Raw genomic sequence first — 22,672 nt, 5'->3', positions numbered from 1 at the left:
ATTCGTGTCATAATATTTTCAACCGAAAAACAAATATGTTCTAAATTTGTAATGTAGCTTATAAAAAGTAGCTTATGCATCAATTGAACTAGTTGACAATTTTTATCGTTGATGTGGTGTGGTAATGTAGTTCCAAACATGCAAAAAGTAAGTCAAGGTCGGCATACAGAACCTACTTGCCTTGTCCTATTTCCATTCAAACTAATTACTTACATAAAACCATCTATTTAATTTGTGTGTGCTACCTACATATATCTCTAGTTTAATTTTTGGCAATCGACCTTTAGTTTAATTTGATGGTCATTTTTCAAAAAAAAAAAAAAGGTTAAAAGATGTGACAAGCAGAAACGTCACGGAAGTCTCAAGAAGATCGTAAAAGATAATGAATAACATTAATCAAATAAATACAAAAGCGAAGGATTACCAAACATAAATGTGACGCATGCCAGAATCTTCTTTTCCCGTATAATTTGGTCCAGGTAAAAGGGATTAATTAGTGACATCAGAAAGAAGTCCAAAACTCAAAAACTAAACCAACAGCAACTCTAGAGTTACATTTTATCAGCTACAAACATCGAGTAAGTAATTAATGGTCTCTTTGCGGGTGGTTACAAATTTTTATTTTCAAATTTTCAAATGCAATTTTAAAAAAATGTTTGACAAAAATAGTTTTTAAATAATTTTTAAAATACTTTCACACTAATTTTCAAAACCAAGCAAAAATGTTTTGTAATTGATTTTTAGTTTTTAAAAAATACATTTTCTACATGTTACCACCACCAATATCATTCCTGTCATCGTCACGTCATAACTAGTTTGTCACCGTCACTACATCATCAATGCTAATGGCACTATCATTGTTACCACCTTTATTAGCACCACACAGCTACCACTTAATGCCACCACTAACACTTTCATTGTCATCATTGTAGTCACCAATATCACTAGCATTATTAGTATTGTTATCATCACCACTACTATCACCATTATTGTCACGGTCAGTGTTATTGTTATTATTACCACCACCACTATCGTCATTGTTACGCCACCATTAACGTCGCCACCACCACCACCCACTATTGTTACTATCAACACCATCGTTATCAACACCACTAATATTGCTATTACCACCATTACCATTAACATTGTTACTACCATCACCACCACCACCACTAATACCACCTCCGTCACCACACCACCACTAATTGTCATCATCAACATCGCCACCATTACTTTGTCATCATTGTCATCATCATTGACATCGCCACTACTACAAATATCACTTCCACTATCACCGTCATTGTCATAACAGTATCTTTACCGCCGTCATTGCTAACAACACCACTATTATCATTGTTATCACTACCACATAAAAATACTTTAAAATTAATTTTAATACGATATGAAACTCTTAAAATAAATTTATTTGAAACTAATTATATTTTAAAAGTTGATTTAAAATTATTTTCAAATTAAAACAAAGAATTGATTGTTTTTTAAAAAAAAATTTAAAATTCAAAACTAAAAATAAAAAATAAACCAACCTGCTAAATCTCAATCGATCAAATTCAATTTTACTGAATTATAAACCAACCTAATACTATAATGTAAACTTTTTTCATACATGTAAACAGAAACCTCAAATCTGTTCCAAAATAGTCTGTGCAGCAGAAACCGTGACAACAGACGGATCTTCTTCAACATTAAGAGCTGTAATCACTCCATCTACCACACATGCTGACCATCTACAAGCAAACAATAGGTAATCTTTTCAGAATTGGCATCTTAAATCTGTAGTCAAAGATAGAATATAATAGATTCGTCTTATGTAGAAAGCAATCTTCTAAGGACTACACGTCCAGGAATCAGGTTGTTACCATTTTTTCTAATTTCTAACTTCTGAATCAAATGTCTATGTCTATTTCCTCTTTAAAAGTATACATTCTTGAGCATGAAAATAGTTTGACATTGTTAAACATATTTACTTTGTTATGATACCATTAATTGTTTGGTAATTTCTTTGCCACTTACATCCATCTTTTGTTTTCTTTTTTAAACAAGAACCTGTGACCTCACCATTTCAGTGTTCGGGTTCAGTTTCAAAATATTAGAAGAAAGCAAGTCCTCTAAAATAACAAAGCAAAATAAATGTTCATTTGAAAGACAGAATGTATCAAGTCTTAATTCAAGGAGGGTATATATATATATATACCTTTCAGATCGAGTTCCAAGCAAAACATTAGAGAGATCTGCAACTAATTTCAAGCTTTTGTGAAAGCTCCCATCAAAGTCGATCCCCATAAAACTCAATCTAGAAGTCCAATTTTAAAAAAGTAAAATAGAGAGTTGCACTCATAACATTAGGCTAAAGATTAAAGCAGTAAAAAAAATACACCAAAAAGGTAAAATAAAAATAAAAATACCCCAAAAGAAAAAAAAAATCGACAGAAGTGAATGTAATACAACATTAGGATAAAAAGGTAACTTGGGAAATAATAATTACCATTTTATTGATTATATCATTAGAGAGAGAAAGGGAAATAATAAATGATAAAAAATTAGTTGATAAATAAAAATGTAGTATAATATAAAATCATATAACAATCTTGATACAAATGTGAATATTAATTATATTTCTTAATTTTTATTTACTAATATCAAGCAACAGTAGTTAAAAAGAATGGAGAAAGTAACTAGTAAGGCAAGAAGACATGTATAAAACTTACAGCATCTTTGCCTTGAAGCTTCTCTGCCCACTCATTCATAGTAAATGGATCATTAATCGAGACACGAATAACGGCATGGATTCCCTTAGCCTTAAACTTATCAATATTATCCATGTAAGTTGGAACATGTTCTTCTGAACAAACCCCTGTGAATGCATCCTGAGAGATAGCCAAAGCATCACAACAAATATTTTGGAAAAAACAACATGAAAATAGTGCCCATTAATTTGTTTCAAGCAATTTTTTTCCTCAGAACACATGAAGTATCCATTCTGTCACACAAAATATCACAGAAATTTTATAAAATAAGTACTACAGTACAACACAACCTAAAATGCATAATGTGGTTTTAAATTGCAATTGCGATTACGGTGAGCCAGAAAATCTTTACATTGGAAACAATTGCAGAAAAATGCGGCTGATATGACCGCATTGTGGTCGTGATACGATTGCGGAGTGTGAAAGTACCTTGACGTTATGCACCACAATTTAAAACCTGGCATCAACTGATAAGAAAAGTATGAAGATATATAACTCACCGGGATTCCAAATATGACCACTTTCTTGTACTGAAACATCGTGGGGAGAGGACATTAGTTATAGTAACTGAGCCAAAAGGATAAAAATGGTTTGAAAATGAGAATGGCATAGAAGCAACGCCTTCGTCCCACGTGAGAGCTTTCTGAAGAGAAACATTATGTGCAATCGAGAGAAGGTCAGTTCCAGTTGTAACCTTGGCGACAGAGGAAGAAGATCTGAACCCAAGAGTTGCAGACAATGACTTGGTGAGTCGCTTCACCAAACCGGGTGTCATGGCTTCGTGGCTGGGATTCCTTAAGTTTAGTTGGAAAATGCCAATGAAACATACGAACAAAACATGCACTCCAACATGTACGAGGCTTATTTTTGCCTTTACATGCATGACTCCATAGCGCAACCTATCATTCTTGTCTTGTCCTTTAATCCACCTTTTTGGCTCCTGTCTTCAGCACTCCTCTCTCTCTCTCTCTCTCTAGGCTCCTTCTTCACTCTAAAGGTAATCCCCGCCACATAAATATTTTGGTCGACCAAAAGAAATTGGGTTACTACTAAATTTAGAGGTCCTTCACTTTGTAGTCTCTAATTTTGCTAATTAATTTTATGATTAATAATCTCAGTCACTTCCTAAATATACATCTTTAATATCAAATTAAATGCATGCGGTGTCCAGAATTTTTTTTCTGCATATGATTAAAAAGGAGTATCCCGATTAGTGATTGGGATTCTTAAATTCCTTTAGTAAAAACTAACTTGTCAAAGAATTGCTGGAGTTGAGAGGATTAACCTTTCTCATTCTAACATTATTGGCTCAACAAGGCATTACAGACAGATGTTAGTAATGTAAACCAACTCACTAACAGTGCCAAAGGACACAGATGAATTCCATAACATTTTAGAAAGTCAAGGGCTAAATGCAATGTTTTTATAATTGGATCGGAGATTAAATCAATGAAGAGATTGATTAATTGTTGAATGGTTTAATCATAATTGAATCAATTGTATACTTTTTAATATTATATGATATTTTAAGTAATAAAATAATATAAGATTATAAAAAATTAAGATTTAAAAAATTATAAATTAATATATGACTAAATTATTTGTTTTATAAAATAAAATTAATAATAATTAATAAAATGATTAATATTTATATGAAATATTTAATATATATTTTTATTTATTTTAATTTTTTTAAAATGAAAATAAAAATAAAAAAGATCAATTCAAATCGGTTTAATATCGATTTTGGACCGGATACCAGTTCTAAAATGCTTCGGGTTTTTTGGAGTATCTGAATTTGTTATCAAACCGATTTTGATTTTGAAAACAATGGCCAAAAGTATGAATTTTAAAATGGAGGAATTAAGAAAAATTTGATCAAAAGACTTCAAACACATTTTATCCAAAAGTAATGTTCTGGAATGTGTAGATTAGAGCATTATGGAAAATGCTAAATGTTACAAAAATTTCATTGTACAGAGCCACACGAATATTGCTAAATATTAATTGACAACAATATAGCTAAATCAGGGTTTAATTAAGTGATAGTGCATTTCGTTCTTTATATTTTTCGTACAATATAGCCGTGCTCGTAGATTATAATTTACAACGGTATCTACATTTTTCCAAGATTTAAGTTTAAAATAAAGTACTTTGTTTATAAAAGAGTTTCTATGGTGTCCCACTAATTTGAAGAGTTTTAATACCGTTAATTTTTAACCAATCAAATTATAAGTCATGCTTTTATTAATTATTTTTTTGTTTTTTTAAATTAGTGCTTGATTATTATTTTTTAAAATTTTAAAATTATAAACTTTTTTAAATTAAAAATAAATTCTAGAAGTCTGAACCCTAAAATATTTTTAATTAATAACTTTCAATACATTTATAAAAACTATGCTTAAGAAACAATAATAAGAAATTTTTAAACCTTAAACCCCAAAATATTTTTTTTATAAAAAGTGTTAAAGTAACTAAAAAGATTTCAGGGTTTAAACTTAAAGTTATCTTTAATCATATTTTTTAATTTAAAAATGCTGTAATTATAAAATTTTAAAAAATAATAATCAATAACTAATTTAAAATTAAAAATTAATTAATGACAAAATCACATATAATTTGATTGGTTAAAAAAAACTGTTTAGACATGATTTGGATTCTCAATCACTTTTTGTTTGAAATCTCTACATTTCAATACAACGAATATTTGAAAGAAGTTATATCTGAGTCTAATTAAAATTAAGTACAGTCATTTAAAGAGAATTTTTTCTTACATCTTGATTGCCTGTTAATCGAATAACCATGCATCCAGGGAATGAAGAAGGGAGTAGTTACAACAAAAAGGACAAAATCTCTCGAGTCAAAACATTGGATCAGCTGGAAGTATCATGTACATTTTATTGAAAACCTATTACTACGTACATACAAACCAACAGAGATTTCAAATCTGTCCCAAAATGGTATCTGCGCCAGAAACCTTAACATCAGATGGAGCTTCTTCAACATTAAGAGCCTTAACCTTTCCATCTACCACGTATGCTGACCATCTACAACGAAACAACAGCTACTTTTCTGAGAATTGAAATCTATAATCTATAATGCAAAACAGAACAGACATGTCTTGTGTAGAAAACAATGTTCTAAGGATTAGCCGTCCAAATCAATTGGTCTGGTTTCTGGTCAAAACCCGTATTTGGTCAAAAAACAGCAAGTGGTAGCAAACCAAGTTGAATCAGAAGTTCTAAAGTTTGACATTGTTAATATATTTACTTTGCGATGTTGTCATTACTTGGTAAATCCTTCAGTACTTTACGTCCATTGTTAATTTTTTAAACAATGAACTTGTCGCAACACTTTGGTGTATGGTCTAGTTTTAAAATATCAGAATAAACAAGTTTTCTAGAACATCAAAACCAAACAAATGTTCAAGGAGGGTATATGATATACCTTTCTGATCGAGTTCCAAGCAATGCACCAGAGAGATCAGTAACTAATTCCAAACTTTTGTGAAAGCTCCCGTCAAAGTCCCCATAAAACTCAATCTGGAGACAAATGTTATATAATAAGAAAAGACAATGCTCATAACCAATTCCCAAAAAGGAGGAAATGAGAATACCATAAGGCAGCAAATAGAAAAAAATTCTAATTCAAAACGTTGATTGATGCATGATAATCAACATAGAAATCTCCATATTTATTGAACATATTATGTTCACTGAAGAGCTTAATTTAAAATTACTACAATTTCATATATTTCATTTAACCAAATTGCTGCACTGTTGATGCATTATCTTCAAACTAGTGATTAGTACTAACAAGATGACAATGCACAGCACAACATCCCAAACTCAATTAGAAACGAGTTTACAGATTCAATGATCCTTTAGTTGTGACACAAGAAATTGGTAACAAAAATTCAACAGCGCAAATAAAGAAATACCAACTGTTTTTCAAGGCAAAAAGTAAAAACTAATCACCAGCGCACACGCAACATTGTAGGTAGAAAAACTCAGCACATGAAGCTTTTTTTTAATAGTAATGCAAGGAAAACAGGGTAGCTTACAGCATCTTTGGCTTGAAGCTTCTCAGCCCACGCATTCATAGTATATGGATCATTAATAGCCACACAAATAACAGAATCTATCCCCTTAGCCTTAAACTTATCAATATTCTCCTTGTAAGGAGGAACATGTTTGTTTGAACAAACTCCTGTGTATGCACCCTGAGAGAAAGCCAAAGCAAAAAATACATTACTATGGAATAAGTCTATAACAAAAAAAAAGTAACACATTTCTTTCAAACAATTCCATTTCCTAGACCATAGGAAGCATTCATTCAACCACATAAAATAGTACCAAATTTTACAAAACAAGACCAACAAACACCAAAGAGACACCCCAAAACATATCAACATATCAGAAAAAATTGCAAGTTAAACTTACTGGGAGCCCAAAGATGACAACTTTCTTGTCCTGAAACATGAAGGAAAAAAGGGGCATTAGCAATTGAGGAAAAAAGAGAAAAGGGGGTTTGAAAAATAGAAAAAGAGGGACCTTGAAGATGTCTTTGAGAGGAGTGGTGGAGAACTTGGAAGCAAGACCCTCGTCCCAGGTACGAGCTTTCTGGAGAGAAGCATTGGGTGCGGCAGAGACTATGTCAGTCCCAGTTGCAACCTTTGCGAAAAACCTCGTACCAAGAGCTGCAGACACTGACTTGATGATCCTGGAACCACCTCGATTCACCATAACCGATGCCATCACAAATTTCTACAAAGGCTCAGCACTGAATTCTATGGAAAGAAAAAGAAACAACATTCCAATTTTATGGGCCCTTACCGGGCCATTTCTTAAAGTAGGCCCAGTCCAATTAGTCTAGCCCAATTCAATCTGACCCGCAAACAATGGGTTGAGTCATTATTCATTTGAAATTTCGTCCTAAATCTGGAGTGTCGAAGGTTATTACTACCTTCGTGTTTCTAATTGTCGAATTTTTTGTAAGTTTTTGCTTTTATTTATTTTTTGTTTTCAAAGTTTAAAGAACATTAATTGCTCTTTTGTTAATTATATTTTTATTCTTATCCCATCTTTAGTTAATTTACACAAATGTATTTACTGTGGAGTAGAAATGAAAGTAAGAGATAATAATCTATAAACATATTTCTCTTCTTAATCGGCCGAGATGTTTTTAAACAAGGATAAAACTACGATGACCACTAACCACCACAATGAATAATAATACTTTGGATGAGATGATTTTAATTTTTTTATTTATTATGGGGGAGATCAGATGACTCTAATGATGCATGAGATTTGAGAGAAAGATAAACTTTTTTATATATCTTCTATCTAGCCAATTCTTAAATGTAAGATGAACGAAAAATTCCGTAAATATCTTTAAAATCTAAGAAGCATCCCTGCCACTTCCTTGGCTGTTATGCTGATCCTGTCAATGTGTCCCTCAATTATTATAGCGAAGAAAATGAAGGTCATTAACGTGTTTTTGTTTGCAACATGCTGGCTTTAATGAACCTGAAAGCAAAATGGGGATTGATATTTTCATAAGACAAGTGTTTTAAGTGAGTGATTGATGTGATGCAGCATATTTGATAATTTTTCTATTTTTTATTTCTAATTTTTATGTTTCTGATTTTTAAATTAAACAATTTGAAAACTTATTAAAAAAAATTATTCATTTTCTTTTCTATCATGCTTCTTTTACTTTTTTTTTTTTTACTTAATACAGTCCTAAAGTTATGCACATAAACTTATACTTGAGTGGTAGTAGTATTTGGTGTCGATTAAACTTTTGGGCCAAAAAGAAAAGGCGTTGATAAAAAATTCATTTTTCTTGAGGGTGTCGGCTAGAAGGAAAATTTCTTGGAAGAATCATATACTATATTTTTCTTTTGACAGAGGAAGAATCATATTTTTAAAAATAATAATAAAGGGAAATTTCTTTGTAACCACGACAACCGCAATAGGACATTCTTAAACAGCAGATCTTGCCAGGAAGGCCAAGAATAATTGATTGACAATTTCATTATAGGCAAACCCCAAAACTTATGCTTGCAATCATATACAACACTTTACTTTTCCAATGGTGCTAATAAGATTTTTTGTTGGTTCAGAAATCATATTAATATCTTTGATTGAAGGAAATCTTACATACAAATATAATCGAATATAAATTTTTTTATTAAATAAATTATTTTTCCATATGTAAACATAATAAAACTTTACGTTGCTATGCCAATCTTATTAGTTAATATATGATCTAGAAAATGATAAAGTGAAAATTATTTTAATTTTTAGTGACTTTTCCTTTCTTGTTGTCTTCAAGGAAAGCAATGGTTCGAAGCTTTTCCTTTACTATTCACTATCAAAAAGTCTTCACTGGAGCATAATGGTCCTCTCCGGTCCACATGAGGATCTAGAAATCCATATTCAAATTGCAGCCTTTATCTTACTCGAGGAATTATACACTAAGTTAGTTCCAATAATTTTATTAAATAATAATAATAATAATATAACAATTTAAAATTCTCTTTTAAATTAAAATTAATTTATACGCCTCAATTTTTTCATGAAAACTACTTCAATTTTTTTCATGAATTTGTTTATTTATCTTTTAAAATATAATCATTATTATTTAATTAAAAATTTATACCTAAATTGATCTCAATAGTAAATTTTATATTAAAATGTATATCACGATGGAAACATACTTTTATTATTTTTCCAACCGTATCCAAATTAGCTCTATTTTTTCCACAAAGAACATGCTTTGGAATTTCATTTTGAAACTTGAAAGATTCTTGATATGGAAGATGTGAAGAAAAAGACTACACGATATTAGCACGGACCAATTGCATATGCCGGTTGGGGAGATTGTGAGTTTGATCCTTAAATAAATTTAAGTATTTTAAAGAATTAGTATGCAACTCTTGGCTAAGAAATACGGTAGATTAAGAAAAAAAAAACCATATGTTTCGATCACGGATATTTTGAGCTCTCCAAACACATTTATTTCATAAACGCAATTTTGCATAATAAAAATAGTGTGATTGATTATAAAAAAATAAGTTTATTGTGAAAATACATTTAATTAGAAGTGAAAAATATAAGTGTTTTAAGAATTTTATATTAAATTTGACTAAAACCTTAAATATAAATTATTTCTCTTAAATTTCAACTGGTTAAATTAAAATTAATTTTACAAAATTAATATCTATGTTTTTTTATTTGATATGGAATCAATTTACACCCCGCCCCCCTCCCTTTTGATTTTTTTCCCCTTTATTTCTTTTTCTTTTTCTTTTTCATTTCCAATCTTACTTAACACCTTAAAGAATATGAACCAGAGATATTAAGTTGATTGATATGTACAAAATAAAAAACAAAGGATAACTTGCAGTTATATAATGAGTAGAAAGGAAAACTATGAAGAAAATAGTCACACTAGTATCTTTGAAATCATGACAAAACTTACCACATCAAACCAGATAACAACGAAAATCTTGTCTGCAGAGGAAGGTAACAAAACCTTGGGTGAACCTTCCTACATCATGCCTAATATTTAGGTATATATGGTTTTCCCATGTAAATTTAGCTATACATAAACAATACAAAATAAATAACCATATAATTATTGCCTAAAGGCTAAAAAGAATTAGATCCACAAATTATTAAACTTAGCAAACAAATTAATCAGTAGAATCTGTAAGATTATGCTGGCTTTTCACAAGGATCTATATAATCTAATATAATATAATATTCTCAGCCATTTCTGGATTTGAAAGAATTCTTGTTAGGAACTTGAGAAACCATTCTTGTATCTTGAGACTGCTTTTGATGTTTTGCATATGAATTATTAGCCCTTCCTTTCCTCTGCTTCCTTCTTGGCTGTGTTGCCTGAGGGATAAATACACCTGTCCCTTTGCTTTCTCTTCTCAAAGCATGCTCAAAGATGAAAGCAAACTGTGGAGGAGGATGAATTGCCCCAGAAAAAGCCTGAAAATTCGTTTGACCATGTTAATATTATTGTAATAGACAAAATCTCTTCTCAAAGTGCCATAATTGGAAGAAGAATAAGGAAAAAAAAAAGTATGTGTGGTGGCATGTGTTGGAAGAAATGAAAGTAGTAAAGTACCTGAAGAGAGTCAGGAGGACAAGAAGCAAGTGGATCTTCATCTTCATCCATAATTAGTAGAGCAATTTCCTTGCTCAAATCAGCAAAAAATAGATCATCTTCCAGTTCCATGGCAACCTCCATATCTTTGTGATCTAATTGACAACCAAAAGAGTCCCTAATTTGGCATAAAACCAAGTACAAGAGTTTCTAATTTTCACTTTCTCTTTTTTCTCTCTCTCTCTCTCTTCCCTTCTGTTTTCCAAAACTTATGGATATACAAGTTTATATAGGGGAAAAAAAAGGTAAGGATATGGTTGTGGATGGGCCTTATTCTCTCTCCGTCTCTTCTCATCTCATCAAAAACAGTAAGTTATGGCTCTAATTATTTCATATGCATATAGGCGAAAAATGAATATTTGTCCCAAAGATTCTTATCCCTTCCCATCTCATGTGGTTGTTCATGGTTAAGATTAAACCAACCGGACAAATATTACTTGCATGGGTCGGTGGATCTACTTGTTTAACTACTTGCTATGAGGGTCCAGTAGAATCAACAACATTAATTTGGAACCTTTTTATGTGTAACACCGATGCCCCTAGTTCCTAGTGAATTTTTTTAATTATTCCTAAAATACTGCACTCGGTTTGCTTAAAGCATAGCATGTGAGCACCGCAAACAATACACACTCTATAATTAAACTTAAAATGTTGCATGTAGAAAGTAAAATGAAATTTTGATATATCCTAGTCGAGAGAAGAAGTAATTCTTTTAAGGTATTGAGGTTTGATTATTCTTTAGCCGAAAATTAGATTAATTTTACAAAGTACTAAAATCTGACGGACTTTCTAGCAGACGGGTAGAACCAGGATATTTTATTTGGGAGGGGGGGGGGGGGGGATTTAACATATAATAAACAAAATCAATAATGATTTGTAACTAAAATTAACTTATTTTTATATACAAATTAATTTATCTGCCAAATTAAAAGCAATAATGATGAGCAATTAAAAGAAATTATAGTGATTAACTTATATTTGTCCGTTTCTCTCTTGATTTTGTGATTTGTTGATATCTTCTTAAATCAAAGAGAATGGACTCGAACATGACATCAAATTAAAGCAATTAACTTATATTTTACTTAAATGTATAAAGTTATTGTTAATTATAAATAAAATCTATACAAGAAAAGAAAAGAAAAATTGAGATGTGGTATTTGAAAGTAGAAGAAGACACTTTGCTGGTAGTTCTTACTGTCTTTGAAGATAGATAATGTTGCAATATTTGAAAAACAAGACACTAAGGATTGCAAGAAAGCAAAGAAAGAACAAGGTACAATTCAAGAGGACCGCTGTGAGAGATGATTGGCTTCTTATATAATTCCTATACAATAGCGAGTAACAAGATTAAAAATTAGAAAGGGCCGGGCAAATATTTAATGTTGAAGTAGATGTCAGGGAACGTTTTTTATTTGGGGGGGGTATCCTTTTTCATTTAACCTAATTCTACTTCTGCTAACAGATATGTTTCATACATATAAATTTAAAAATTAAAGTCCTTAAATCATATTTAAAATGAATTCAAAGGAACATTAAGGTTATCAACTTAGAAGTAAGCAACGGTGGTATAGTTTAGAATTTTTTTCATTGTCATGACTCATGAGTGGCTAATGAGTGTCCAAATTCTCAACTTGCTTAGCTGTAGTGTGTGTCGGTGTTGTCACGTGAGCTGAACCGCGTGAGCTTTAGAAACTTAAGATTTGTACTTGTAGACCCAAGTCCACACTACTGTGACTCTGATTTGATTAATATTGATGCTTTATTTTTTTTTTCTTTTTAGTTTTTATAGTCCATGTATTGCATGTCAACTGATTTTCAGATAAGGTACCTAACTTGTAACTTGTGACTTTAGTCGTCAATTTATTTAAAGGGACGCGTATAACTATCTATAGAAATGCAAACGTAGCTCTAGAATTAAGATTTATTTTATGTTAAATTAAAATAATAAAACTATTTTAAAGTAATTTTGAAGTGAAAGTTTGATCTCGCTATACAAATGTACAATTATCTTTCCTAATCAAACTTTTTTTGGGAAATAAAACAAAAACAGAGTAAATAGTGTATATGTATTCACCATCTAAATAATTTTTGTTATCATTTGATTACAAAAAGTTGTGCATTTTGTTGAGTTTTATCCCATATGTCAATGTCTATGGCCAAGTTAAAGGGAGAAACCTTCCTGGAAGAGCAGGTTAATAACAGTGTTCAAATTTAGAAACCAGCATTTCATTTAATTTTGAATTCAGTATTATCCCATTTTTCATCATAACTATGTTAATTATTATTGACATGTGTAGCTGTGCAGGTTTGAAACGTTGGGGCAAAAGTTTTAGTAATTTATACGATCACAATAGTAATGACCGAAAATTTCACAAATAGCAGATGGTCCCTAATATAATACTGACATCCATGCACATAAATCACGGAGATAACATATCTTTCGTAACTAATCAATTAATTAAGTAGAAATAAAGATGATATTTTGTCTATATATAGGCACCAAAGACAAAATATGCAATTGGCAGGGAAAAAAGAATTACATGGCAAAACGGAAATGGATTCTCTTATATTTAAGCTCATGTGAAAATTGTTTGTGATAGACACAATTTTCACATCATATGATCATGTGAAAATTCAAAATTCCCGTAACAAAACATATTAACTCAAAATTTGTTTGACTAGGAGAAATGAAGTTTTAGAATGATATAACTGATATGTGCTATTATGAATCAGCCTCGATGCACATTGAAATGGTCTTCAGGTTGTAGTAATTCAGGTTGATTACACAAAATAAACAATAAAAGAAGCATGAAATAGCTCGAAAGCTATCGGGTGACCTTCAATCGTGAGACTAAAGGCTAAAGAAGGATAGATAAGTAATATGATAAATATAATGAAAAAAATATAATACAATCCCATACTTTCCAAATTAAAACGGAGGAAAAATAGATGTTTTGTGGATGAATTATATGGAACCTATTTCATCTTTTTTAATTCCATTCCATTATATATTAAGCGATCGGAAAGCGAAATTGATTGAAATTCCATTTTATTTCACATTTTCTATCAATTCAAATAAAGCAGATGGTGAATCTTATGCAGATTAAAGTTGTAGACTTAACAATAGTTTCAGAAACCGATTTTAACCTGTCCAATAGTCTTTCTTGTGATAACAATGCTTCATTTCACATGCCCTTTTTTTATGTGGTTTGAAATTTGCTAGTAATTCAGGAATCATTGCCAATAGTACAGTACATAGGCCCTTTCTTCATCAGACTTCTCATTTCTCTGTTCAGCTTTTGCTACTAATATATATTATCTTGTGGTAACCACAAGAAATTATTAGCTTTACTCATATCACTCATTAATTTCTCTATATTGTTTTTATTTTGATAATTATATATAACTATCACCTAGTGCTTTAACTGAAAATTGGCTATCAACTCTGACGTTCAAGATTAGTAAGTTCATTAGTTCAAGGTAAGTTTCATATGACACACTGGTTTGGAAACTTTTTTGTGAAGCTTTATGAAGCACATATATGATACAAGTATCAGATACCATACATGGATATAGCTGACTCCCAAGCCTACAAGGTACAAATTTAAATGTTCCTTTAGGACCATTTTTAGTCTATGTAGGATCAAATGCATGCACAACTTATTCCACTCCTTACATGGTGCTTTAACAGCACACTAGTAATAGTCTGCAAAAGTAGTTTTCAAGGAGATATCCTTGTTATGTGAATGTGATAATACACTCATGTACAAACTTTTCTAGCACAAATTAAATTAACCATCCATCAAGATCAAGATATTTTCATTTGAAGTGAATTTCAACATTATCGCAATGAAAGCAGTGAGAAACGGATAATCAACTTGATTGATTCCGCTGTAGCCTAAAAGAATGTGACAAAATAAAATAGCCAAAAATATGGCCCTGTGAGTGACAAAACAAAACCATGGCATCAATTTGTATTGACTAGCCTAGCCATCTATGAATAAGTTTTTACAGGGTAGGAACGATTAACCTTATCTAATCAATATGTGCAATTTTCTGTGATCTCAAACACCGATCAATAATGCTAGTGGAACCTTGAAAATTCCAGCAGTGAAGTATATTTGGATGTCCTAAAATTATTTCCTCCAGCTGTATCCATGTCAGTAACCCCACCAACTTTTGAAAACAAGGCTTAAATCTCTGAGACAGGAGAATCCTTTTGTGGTCCTTGCAGGTTGTATGCTTTACATGGACAGCATCCTCGGACAGTTTACCCTGAACAATAATAAACCAAATTATGTACTTTCACTGATACATTGTTGAGATGCTAACTGTTTATGAGAGAATATTTTTACTTTTCTAACACTATTGCGTTAAATAAACCAGAGAGAGCTGCCAGCAACAAAGTTAAGTATGGATTTTAATTATAAATAGCCAGCACCAAAATCTTTGAAGCACAGACACATTAAAGGAAGGTCATGTACACATACACTTGATCAAATCCTAGTCGGACACTTCAGATTTTGCCGTGTGTTGTGTCCTTCTTGTATATGCTGTGTCTCATGCACGTTAGTGCTTTTTAGACAAAAGTTCAAAGCTAAATAACAATTACCATTTCAAACACTTGAGTTAGTACTTCTTAGTCCTTCTTGTATGTGTTGTCTCATGCCAGTCAGTGTCACATGTCAGACACGTACACTTGAGTCAGACATGACACTTGGAATCCTAGTGGGACACTTCAGATTTTGCTGTGTGTTGTGTTGTGTCCATGTATATGTAGTATCTCATGCCAGTTAGTGCTTCTTAGACAAAAGCCCAAAGCTAAATAAAAATTACCATTTCAATATTGTCTTTATCAACGAAGGCTTGACCCCTGCAAAGAGGAGAGAAAGGACAAAGAACTTGAAACAAAGAAATTTACTGCATTGCTAACTAAGAGAAAGGACAAAATTGCTTGATTATGAACAAGAAAAATATACTCAGACTATCACAATTAACAAGGGAAAACAATAAATGACATAAATATCAAACGATCGATTCAATATCTTATACATCAAGCAAAAATGTAAACTTTTGGTAGGAAGAACTAAGATCTCAAATCATCTAGATACCTGGGTAAGTGAATAAGTAACACCAGGAATGCCAAAAAGCTAAGCCCTCTTGAAAGCCTATATAAATATAATAAAACATTGAAGCTTATAACTAATGGGCATAAAATGTACACTGAATGGTCAAGAAACTAACTGCAAAACAATGGCTACAAGTCTACAACATTGTAGATTCATTTTCAAATAGGTAAAAATTAAATTTATTAGAAGACATATTATAAGATATAGCAAAGAAATAAGGGAAAGTAATAAATTAAATCATGAGAGAAATGCTTGAACGCATTCACTGTACGTTATTTTTCAGACAGAATATTGATAGAGACGTTTGACAGTAGCACAAGGTGTGCCCATCCTCCAAACATGCTAGATTTACAAAACAGAAACAAAAGAACGCCCCTTGTCCTGAACAAAAAGAAAACCCCCATCAAGTAGAAGTCACCCTATCAAGTTTATCCCGTAATAAAGAACCCCGGAGCATAATTGGAAGTCAAGGCAAATTACCACTCCAAACATGCGTCACGCTTCCATCTTTCACGTTCATCATTCGTTTCAGATAAGTACTTGTATGATAATAACATGCATGGAGCTATCTAAAATAAAGGACGTAAAAGACAAAAGTTTCTTTCAAAGACTTTTTAATTTTGTTTTTTATTTTTTTAACAATCTGGAATTAACTTGATACCGTCATATGCTTTAAGGGAAAAATTGACTGTTCTGCCTTCTTTTTCATAACTAAATGACATTCACATAATCTTATTTCGGAGAGTCACATTATTATTTAGTAAAAAATCACTTTGAATTTTGCCTAATAAGAACAAGTATATAGAAAATAATACGAGAGAATCTCACTAATACTCACTCATTCCTCTTTATGAGGGCCACCTAATAATCTCTCCTGTTACCCCCTTCTACTCAATAAGTGAGCATATTTAATACGAGCTATGGATGTAAGAGAAATTGTATGGTTTAAAATTATGTATTCGGACCATTTTTATGTGATATATTATTACTTTTTTTTCATAAATGAAAAAATGTAATTATTTATCACGTGAAGATGGACTGAGATCACATGATCTTATGTAATAATTTGGATTAATAATAATATGCATCTCTATATATCAAAAACTCTGTCAACACATTATTTTTTTTAATCTTTAGCGTCTTATCACTTGATTTAATTATACCTACAATTTCTTCTGAGTTTGGTGTCTACAAATCATTTTCCAATAATTGTAGGGGTTCTGCCAGTGCCAGTGTGCACAATAGAAGCTTCACAGGTCAGTATCGTCTGTTTTTCATAATGGATCTGAATAAGAATTTGAAACGTAGTATACTACTATACCCTATTCCTATCTCCGGTGCAATAGACTTACACTGATTGTTAGCTTAACAAATTACACTACATAGTTAAATGGCCAAATAGTCACCACCAAAGATCTTCGGCAACATCTAAGTAAATTCTATTTGATACAAAAGCTTATAAGAGGAAAATGATATCTTTGATGTAAAGATCACAATTTTGTGCCTTCCAAAACATACAGAGGAAGAGGACGATACCTTTACTCATGCTTCACAGGGTAATCGATTAATACAACTACAACAATGAAATCAAAACAGAAAACACTGTACTCTTTAAAGAACCAGGAAGCAAATCCTTTCTACTATCAGAAAACAATTATAAGGTCAACTTGATACAGTTAAAACTAGGACTGCGGAAAATGAGTAGTTCAAAATATAGGATACAAAGTAGCTAATCATACATTTGCCTAACAAAAATGTGATTAAAAACGAGATATGCCATATTTTCATTGTTCAGTCTCTATCAAGTACTAAGGATGAAAATCAGAAACAAGACACTAGAACTACTTGATGTTTATCGAGTTCTCATTTCTTAACGAGTATTTGAATTTCCCTATATCAATCACATTGTAGAACAGGGTGGAAGAAAGCCGCAACCCAATATCTGCATATAACTCTCCTAAAAGAAGGGCACAGAACTCAGTGTTTCAGCTCCTTCGGGATGAACCTGTTAGAAGTATAAATCATCAATTTCACAAGCTTTACCTAGGGTAATTCATTTGAAATAGCATTAACCTTTTACAGGGTACAAACGATTCTTTAAGAGGCTCCTGCCAGAGACAAGTAACATACAATTAACCTTTTACAATGTTCTAATTGCATTTGAATTAAAAACATTATATTATACTTCTCTTCAAAGGTGCCGCTAAGGAGCTCTGTAATTATAACATTCAACCAATCTAGACAGTCTTTGTTAATTTGATAAACAGGAGTGGTAAAATAAGCTGCAAACAATCTCCAGGACATTGAAATTTTGCTAAATAAAGACAAGGTTTAAAACAAAAATAAATAAATAAATAAGAATACAAATAATCAATTCTTCATTTTAATCTGTAACTGAACCATTTTTAAATTGTAACCGGAATAAAAACAATTATAAAATTACTCTTCTAAATTAATTGGAAAGACTGCCTTTGTATAACATTATGACTTCTACAGCCCAGGAACATAAATGGGTATGGTTCATGGAAATTGCTAAATAAATTGTTAATGACTGATATCCAATGCAAACTCTTCGTAACCACTTTGAAGCTTGTTAATGGTTTTATACTTAAAATATTTTGTTGGTCCCTAGTTTAACCAAATTTTAAATTAGTTCCTGTTGCTTAAAAGTTTCTAAATGGATCCACGGAATTGCTAAACTTTGGTCCCATGCCAATACCTTTAACAACTGTTAGGCATCCATTAGTTAGTGCTATGGTAGCATATGGTGAGTTGATGTGGCAATGATTTTGCTAGCATATATCATTAGGTAACCAAATCAACCAATTTCATGTGCCCAACACCGTCATGTGATTTGATTTTCACTTTCCCGAGAGAAAAATGGGTTAATTTAGCCACCTCTGTAGTCCAAGCGAGCAAAATTGATTGCCACAACCTCACACCATTTCCCATGTCGGCTATAATAAACAGATGCCGTACATTTGGTGACAACTGGGAGCCAATCAGAAACATTTGGTAATTTTATGGGTCTAATGTGAAACTTCTAAATTCTAGAGACTAATTTGGAAACTGGGTAAAGTATAGGAACCAACAAATAGAATAAGTAAAACTTTTTTGTTAATCTTAACAAGTTATTGGACAAATGAGCATTAAATTAAGACAAAATGAGAGATGATTTCCTTATCCCTGCATAGATATATCATTTTGTGCAACACTTACCCTTCCTTTGGCTGTGATATTTCTCTATGCTTCCATACCAAGTCCACTGCATACCTAGTGCAACAATCCGTAGGATTCCAGCAGCAACAACCTCAAGAAATGCCATTAAGAAAGATCTCTGAGGGGATAAACCTGCAGTTGCTAGAGATAGTGCAATTCCCTCGAAATTGCAAGAAACAATAAAATTGCCACATTTTATACCATCCAAAGCTTTCTGAGCAACTTCATCAGCTTTCATAGAACCAGAGGAGGCTGCAATGATTTTGGTGAGCTCTGGTTTTCTCTTGTTTTCTGAAAAAGTAACCTTTCAGCTAGTACTTCCACTTGGATAACAGGAAACATAAACTTCACACAAGATATGCTATAAACAGACATTTAACATGCTGAAAGCATAAATTTTATCTTTTACAAACCCATGAAGGCATAAATTCTAAATGAATATTTAATAATCATGGATGAACTTATCATGTTAAGCAATAACTTCCATTCTCTAATCTCCGTATGTTTTTAATTAGGATTGATCCTGATAGGAATCCATCTAAGGTTCAGCCCTTTAAGTTTTATTACTCCCGTAGGCCCAAAAGGGCAATTGTTAGTTAGAGGTGAGAGAATGTGTGTGAGGTCCTGTTATAGGGGGAGGGTGCTGATTCTGATGGGTATGGATAATTTTGAAATGGAATTGGGAGTCTCGAGAATCATCTCTAACTTGGGGGAGTATTCTGCTCTCATTTATTTCTGTGCTTTCTCTGTTTGTTTTCCTAATTTCCAGCATCTCTCAGATACAATACGCATCAGATCCATTAGCATCCCACATGACAACAGTCAAATGTAGATCACATACAGAAAGTAAAGGCATTCTGATAATAAGAGAGATGGAGTAATTAAATTGGCAATTGGTGCAGAATTCTGTGTAACAAACTTACTGCCCTCATGATTCCCTTTTCATGTTTTGGTTTTAAAAACAGTTTTCTAAAACAATTTCACGCTACTCAACAATCAATTTCTCATCCAAAATCTAAAGTTATGAAAATTGTTTTCAAAACTAAAAAATAGAAACAACTAGAAGATGTTTTTCATCTCCTTTTGTTTTCATCTTGTTCAACATCTTCCTCTATCCCACACTCTCTCCACCTTACAAAACCCTCTACCAGCTGTAGCAACCTTATTTAGTTACATTTTTCGAAAATAGAAATCAAACACACTCTATGCAATTTCAAGCAATTATGGATTCAAGCACTTCACATCGATGGTGAGAACTTTACATAAAATATCAAGTTATTTACAATCTGTATGAAGAAATAAGCTCAAACATCCAACATAAAACCTACCTTCTGCTAATCCAGGAGTATCCGTATCTGGAGGGAAAATCAGAGAAACATGAATATTATCTGCTATAACCTCTTGTTGCAATGCTTCTGCTAAACCACGAAGGCCAAATTTACTTGCCGAATAAGCTACATAACCATAAATTCCCACCTGAACATAAACATAAATTCCAGATCAAAATAATAATAATAATAATAAGGTTTAATTATTCATTAGGCTCTATACCTACACAATCTTTTATGTAGGGTTTGTTTGGTTAAGTTTATCCAAAGACACTTCTAAGAGAAGAAAATAAGAAGAAAAAAATGAAATGAGCTTCTCCACAAGCTCAAATTAACTTATGCACAGACTAATTTGTAGACAGTCTCTCATCTTTTAGAGAGTTTATACAAATTAACTTGTGCATATACAAAGTTTATAGAAAAACTCATTTCATTTTTTCTTCTTATTTTCTTCTCCTAGAATTGCTTCTGGATAAACTTACCCAAATAGACCCTTAGTCCATGCACCTAAAAACAACTCATTTTAGTATCTACACGTACATTTTAAACTTCTAGTCCTACAGTTGTGGACGGCCGAGACTAAAATGGATTAAAAAATGTATGCATAGGGATTAAAACAACTATGTACGAACTAAAACATAAAAATTGTGCATGTATAGAGAACAAATGAGTAATTAACAATAAATAACAGAAGGGCACAAAGAGGTGTACGGTGTACCTGACCGGCCTGCGAGGAAACAAGAGCAATGGAAGCGGGCAGCGGATCGTTGCGGTTCTTCATTGCGGGCAGCGCGGCCTTGATGAGATTCAACGTTCCCATGAGATTGACGTCCATGGTGAACTTGACGTCACTCAATTCCATCTTCTCCAGCTCCAGCGCCACGAACACGCCGTGGTTCAGGAGCAGCACGTCGATGGGGCCAGCATCGTCCACCGCGCGCTTCACCGCATCGAAGTCCCGCACGTCCGCCGCGAACGCAGCCACCTCGATCCCCGTGGCGAGGCGGATCGCGTTGCGAGCCTCCTCCAGCTTCTCCGGCGACCGCGCGAGAATGGAGACGCGCGCGCCCTCCGCCGCGGCGCGGTGCGCCAGTGCCAGCCCGATGCCGCTCGATCCGCCGGTGATGAACACGTGCCGGTTCTTGATGGGGATCTTCACTGGACGCGGACGAACGAGGAAGTAGAGTAGCGCCAGAAGAAACGCGGGAAGGAGAAAGAGAAGGAAGAAGGCGAAGTTGGCGTCCCCCATTGGTGATGATGCACCTTCAAAACTGTACCAAGTGAACTAAAATGTATTCTTACCGAATGGTGCTTTCTTAACTTACCTTAGTTTGACGTGGCAGCATCCAATTTGTTCATCTCGACTACTCTTTTGGTTGCCCAATGATCGATACATCACTCTTCTCCTCTTTCTCTGCAGTGTATGAATCCTAATCATTAAAAATAATTTTTATAGATTAAATTATACTGTATTTATAATCTTCTATAATAAAACAAATACTCTCATTTTATACGCATTTCACTAAATTATTTTATTATTTTTTAATTTTTATTATTTCTCTCCTAATAATTATCTATTGTTCTCATTTTATTAGTTTTTTAAACTTCTAATATTTTTTTCTTTTTATTTTTAACTAAAATAGGTAAAAAGACACAGCTCTCCCTCCACTAGTTATATATAAAAAGAATAAAATATTTTTATGTCCACATTTTTATGTTCATTTTATTCCTATAATTATATTTATAAGTTATTATTTTATTTTTATCATTACTTTCTATAATTGTATTTATTCCTATAATTATATTTTGATCATTTTGTTCCTATAATTATATTTATTAGTTTTTTTTGTTAACTTCTAATATCATTTTACTTTTTATTTTTTTAAAAAAAATACAGTTAAGCAAGACACTGGGATGTATAAGTGGAAGCAAGAGAATGATAAAGAGAAAAGAAGAAGGGCGAAACTAATAAATATAATTGACGAGAAGATAAAAATGAAGAAAAAGATAAAAAAAAAAGATTAAATGAAAATGAGATGAAAGA

General features: G+C 32.2%; 3 protein-coding genes and 1 pseudogene across 3 annotated transcripts; all 4 read right to left on the bottom strand.

Annotated features, from left to right (window-relative positions):
- Nucleotides 1-1,176: 1,176 nt before the first annotated feature.
- On the bottom strand, nt 1,177-3,540 carry LOC100789601 (peroxiredoxin-2F, mitochondrial-like; annotated as a pseudogene).
- Nucleotides 3,541-5,481: 1,941 nt separating this feature from the next.
- LOC100500627 (putative peroxiredoxin IIF) lies at nt 5,482-7,558 on the bottom strand. Its single transcript, NM_001250092.2, has 5 exons — nt 7,319-7,558; nt 7,208-7,237; nt 6,829-6,987; nt 6,213-6,307; nt 5,482-5,812 (listed from the first exon to the last, which is right to left on the bottom strand). The coding sequence occupies exons 1-5, from the start codon at nt 7,520-7,522 to the stop codon at nt 5,707-5,709; spliced, it is 594 nt and encodes a 197-aa protein (NP_001237021.2). The 5' UTR covers nt 7,523-7,558; the 3' UTR covers nt 5,482-5,706.
- A 2,645-nt stretch (nt 7,559-10,203) lies between these two features.
- LOC100526935 (uncharacterized) lies at nt 10,204-11,258 on the bottom strand. Its single transcript, NM_001249281.2, has 2 exons — nt 10,914-11,258; nt 10,204-10,774 (listed from the first exon to the last, which is right to left on the bottom strand). Exons 1-2 carry the CDS (start codon nt 11,034-11,036, stop codon nt 10,541-10,543), a joined length of 357 nt encoding a protein of 118 aa, NP_001236210.1. The 5' UTR covers nt 11,037-11,258; the 3' UTR covers nt 10,204-10,540.
- Nucleotides 11,259-17,504: 6,246 nt separating this feature from the next.
- On the bottom strand, nt 17,505-22,186 carry LOC100789771 (3-dehydrosphinganine reductase TSC10A). Its single transcript, XM_003546088.5, has 4 exons — nt 21,347-22,186; nt 20,629-20,776; nt 19,301-19,591; nt 17,505-18,086 (listed from the first exon to the last, which is right to left on the bottom strand). Exons 1-4 carry the CDS (start codon nt 21,875-21,877, stop codon nt 18,067-18,069), a joined length of 990 nt encoding a protein of 329 aa, XP_003546136.1. The 5' UTR covers nt 21,878-22,186; the 3' UTR covers nt 17,505-18,066.
- Nucleotides 22,187-22,672: the final 486 nt, after the last annotated feature.

This window comes from Glycine max, chromosome 15 (genome assembly GCF_000004515.6).
Source record: "Glycine max cultivar Williams 82 chromosome 15, Glycine_max_v4.0, whole genome shotgun sequence".
Classification (NCBI taxonomy): Eukaryota; Viridiplantae; Streptophyta; class Magnoliopsida; order Fabales; family Fabaceae; genus Glycine; species Glycine max.
This window is presented reverse-complemented; position numbering and strand designations above follow the sequence as displayed.

Excerpts from the sequence above, each read along its gene's own strand:
- LOC100500627 (NM_001250092.2), bottom strand. The coding sequence starts at position 7,522 with ATGGCATCGGTTATGGTGAATCGAGGTGGTTCCAGGATCATCAAGTCA. Across the intron at positions 7,238-7,318 it reads CTCTCAAAGACATCTTCAAG|GACAAGAAAGTTGTCATCTT; the intron begins GTCCCTCTTTTT and ends TTCATGTTTCAG. Across the intron at positions 5,813-6,212 it reads CTTGGAACTCGATCAGAAAG|ATGGTCAGCATACGTGGTAG; the intron begins GTATATCATATA and ends GTTTCGTTGTAG.
- LOC100526935 (NM_001249281.2), bottom strand. The coding sequence starts at position 11,036 with ATGGAGGTTGCCATGGAACTGGAAGATGATCTATTTTTTGCTGATTTG. Across the intron at positions 10,775-10,913 it reads GTCCTCCTGACTCTCTTCAG|GCTTTTTCTGGGGCAATTCA; the intron begins GTACTTTACTAC and ends ACGAATTTTCAG.
- LOC100789771 (XM_003546088.5), bottom strand. The coding sequence starts at position 21,877 with ATGGGGGACGCCAACTTCGCCTTCTTCCTTCTCTTTCTCCTTCCCGCG. Across the intron at positions 20,777-21,346 it reads TTTCCTCGCAGGCCGGTCAG|GTGGGAATTTATGGTTATGT; the intron begins GTACACCGTACA and ends GTTTATGTTCAG. Across the intron at positions 19,592-20,628 it reads TACTCCTGGATTAGCAGAAG|AAAACAAGAGAAAACCAGAG; the intron begins GTAGGTTTTATG and ends TTACTTTTTCAG.